Raw genomic sequence first — 3,698 nt, 5'->3', positions numbered from 1 at the left:
CCAGATATTTTTAACACAGAGTTTCCCTCACTAGATCCTTTTGGTACCACTCGATGCTCCTACACAAAAGTATAGAAATGTCTTTTAGGCAAAAATAAAATAAAAAACCGTAAACAAAAAGTACGTTAAACATTTTTATGTATGCTGGTACTGAAGCTATATATGATAAATACTGCGTAATATGTACTGTATACTTTATACTATACTTATAAGGAATCATTAATGAAGCACACACCACTCACACTAAACACAAACATTCCGTGCACACTGTCAATATGTCCTATCCTCTGTTTAGTTTTTTTTTTCTCCTTCTTTTATGTCCACTCTCTCTGTAATTTCTTAAAACCGCAGGACTCTAAAGAACATATTTAAGAGACACTTTTAATGCACATATTAATAATGTAAATAATCATTGGAAACACTTAAAATTATATATAATGTAAACGGTAATGGTAACCAGAGAAGAGAATTGCCACCGCCCACCAATAAGTTTCCAGAAAATGGGCAGCAGCATCATCTGTGTACTATAATACCACACTATAATCGCCAACGCCCGTGGCGATTATGGTATATAACATAGACATCTTTGGGAGAGGATTGGCCTCTCCCAAAGATGTCTATGTTATATACTTACAGTGGGCTTCTGTTGGCTGTAAAAAAAACGAAATCATCGGTGTAGAAAAGGTATAAACTCTCCAACTCCTTAAAGGATGTTTGTATTCATACGATAGCAGCGAAACATAACGAGATTAATAACTATTCTGTACTAATAAATAGAAGAATCTGAGTAATTTGAAATTTACAATCGATCGTGATACGCTTAGTAACATTAATAATATACCGCTTAACATGCTGATGCTCTTTCTAGGCATAAGAGGATAAGAGTTAGAATTTTTAAAATACCTTTTATTTTTACCGTATTGGTTTTCGTTAGTTATTATATATTCAATATTTATTCAATAATTATAATTTGTGGCAATTATAAATAATTGCAATATTTACTTTATTTTATTATAATTATGTGCCTATTATTCAAAGGACATCCAAAGTACTAATAAAAACGATATTTCATGCGAAGTTATTGTGTGAACAGTCGAAATGAAGTAGGCAAGGTAGTTTTTCACATTACGTATTGCAAAGTAAATATTGAATCGCGTATATCGAGGTTTTATCAATTATGTCATCTCTGGATTCGTTTCGATATTATGGTTTCGTGTTAAATGATAGTTGAAATAAAACAGTTTCTCAAACTTAAGTAAAATATCACTACAGAAACACTTTTACTGCCAATACGTTTTTGGCACTGACTTAATTTTAATTATTGAAAATTAAATTACCGGTCTACTTAAGAGTTTATCAAAAATTATATCCTATCATGCTTAGGATTGTTTTAGATAGCGCATTGGCGTATTGAAGGGGAAGTGTGGAGACCACGTAGCGCGCAGAACAGAGAGCTGCTGGGACCTTGTGGTTCTGGAGAGGAAATCATAGAACGGCAAGCAGCAACGTAACTTCTATGAGTAGTTAAGGTAATTGGGAATCGCTCAATGCACGTCGCTTATAACCTTTTCTTTTTTAAATCTTGCGAGGCGTATGTCCATGAGTGAACATCCTACGGCTGAAATAATGATGATAAAAAAATTACAAATATGAGCTCAATATTTTAAGACATGAGATAGCACGTCTCGTTGAATCTAAATGTTGTCAAAGTATAGACCTATAGAGTAAAACAACAATCAATTATTTTTGTGACACAAAACTTCTCCAACTAACGTTAGAACCGCATTGACTTTTTTGCATCAATAGAAATTATTTTAAAAAAATTTAAAGACAATTTTGCGGAATTCCAATGTATTCCAACAAACATTAACTAAAAACGAATCCATATGGACAAATATGAACATAATATGATAGAGAAATGAAACTGCACTTATTCTTAATTTAAGCGGAAAGATGCTAAAATTGAGCAAATCCTTTGAGAACCACTTAACAAACACATACTTGCGGTTTAAAGGCGGTACAAATAAGCTATATAAAGGCAAAAATATTTAAAGAGCTGACTTAACTTTTGTTTGGGACCGACTTAAAGATGGCTACTTCTAAGGTAAGGGATCTATATATGAGATAACTATTAATTGTATCTTAAATATTTCGAGTATTCGCGCAAAAGTTTCTATAATGGTTTTATTATTTTACAGTTAAATTGATACAATTGCTGGACTGATACTATTTCATAACATAAATTTCAATTTTAAGCACCATTCTTGATAAGTCTTGGTAAATTTTACTATAATTGAAATATAAATTAGTTACAGTACGAGATATAAAGTAATCAAATTATTATTTTTTCTGAATTATTTATCTTGTAATTTCATTTTCAGACCATTTTCATTTTTGCCATAATTTTGATGATTATTGCGACAAGTGTGGCTCAAAGAGGTTTTGGCGGTGATCAAGGATTTGGACGTCCTTTCGGCGGTGGTCAAAGCGGATTCGGCGGTAGAGGATTCGGTGGTCGGCCAGGAGGTTTTGGTGGCAGATCAGGAGGTTTCGGTGGCGGACCTGGAGGGTTCGGAGGCAGACCAGGAGGTTTCGGAGGAGGACCAGGAGGTTTTGGCGGATTTGGTGGCGGACGTCCTGGACGTGGTTAGCTGGCGTTTTTAAATAAAATAACTTGCACTATACAACTGAGTAAATAAATTATTCACTGTACTAAAATGTCTTATTTAAAAAAAAAAAACATAGCTGAAGTTTTTTTTATTTGCCAATAATGTATTAAAAAATATGTTTCATAAGACAATGTTTCTGGCATCTTTAAAATTTGTTTTAAATTTAACAATGTTTAAGCATTGTTGCACCATTTTGTCTACTATATTTATTACTAATGACGACGTTAGACGATTGCTTCAATGCCATATGTTTTTCGCCATAAAAAATAATCTGAGCGGTAAAAAAAGAAAAATGCACTCTCAAATATTTTATTAATTCGATATTTTAAACAAGTTTAACAATGTTGTACTATTCGTACACGTAAACACTAAAATTTCAATTTGGGGCCTTTCAGCTAGTATTCGCTGACTGAGACTTTATGAGTTATTTGGTATGATATCTTGATATTCGTAAAATCAACTTTAATGTAGGTACAATCCAATTTCCAAAATATCCTGTATCCGCGCAATACTCTAACTCTCTTTCTCTTTCTCTAAACTCTCTAAACTCTTTCCGTTGTGGCTGTAGACTTTTAAAAACAGCTAAAATGTAGCTGATATTTGCGTATTTCTAATTGCCAGTCGACTATAATTCTGAACACTCCTTCCCCCCCCCCCCCACACACACATCCACGAGAAACCACCGCAGTATATACCTCGTCAAACTTTTAACACGTACCTAAGTTGGAATATACTATTAATAAATGCAACATAGCGCATATCTCTCACAGACCATAAAGGTTTCTTTTTCTATTTGCCTATTTTTCGCCTATTTGATGTAATTGATGTTGTGCTGCTAGCCGGTCTAGGCTTTATACAGCTTCATCAAAATTGAGCCCTTGGAAACAGAGGTCCACGGACTAAAAATTTTACGCTGGGGATCGTACCTCAGTTACGACGAAGACGTCTACACGCGGAGAACTATAACCGTGTAGGTGTATAGTGTAATGAGTGGGGTGTTGAGTATGTAGCACGAAGCAAGGACTACTC

The 3,698-nt window shown here is 34.0% G+C and overlaps 1 protein-coding gene across 1 annotated transcript; it reads left to right on the top strand.

The window, feature by feature from the left end:
• Window positions 1–2,054: 2,054 nt before the first annotated feature.
• Window positions 2,055–2,718, top strand: LOC137921747 (uncharacterized). The gene is made up of 2 exons (XM_068764566.1): window positions 2,055–2,104; window positions 2,382–2,718. Exons 1-2 carry the CDS (start codon window positions 2,090–2,092, stop codon window positions 2,649–2,651), a joined length of 285 nt encoding a protein of 94 aa, XP_068620667.1. The 5' UTR covers window positions 2,055–2,089; the 3' UTR covers window positions 2,652–2,718.
• The last annotated feature ends 980 nt before the right edge of the window (window positions 2,719–3,698 follow it).

The sequence above is a fragment of the Battus philenor genome, unplaced genomic scaffold (assembly GCF_028537555.1).
Source record: "Battus philenor isolate CCGP_79_NKW_IND1 unplaced genomic scaffold, ilBatPhil1.0.hap1 SCAF_19, whole genome shotgun sequence".
Taxonomy (NCBI): domain Eukaryota; kingdom Metazoa; phylum Arthropoda; class Insecta; order Lepidoptera; family Papilionidae; genus Battus; species Battus philenor.
Note: the sequence above shows the minus strand (reverse complement) of the source record. Positions and strands in the feature narration are given on the sequence as shown.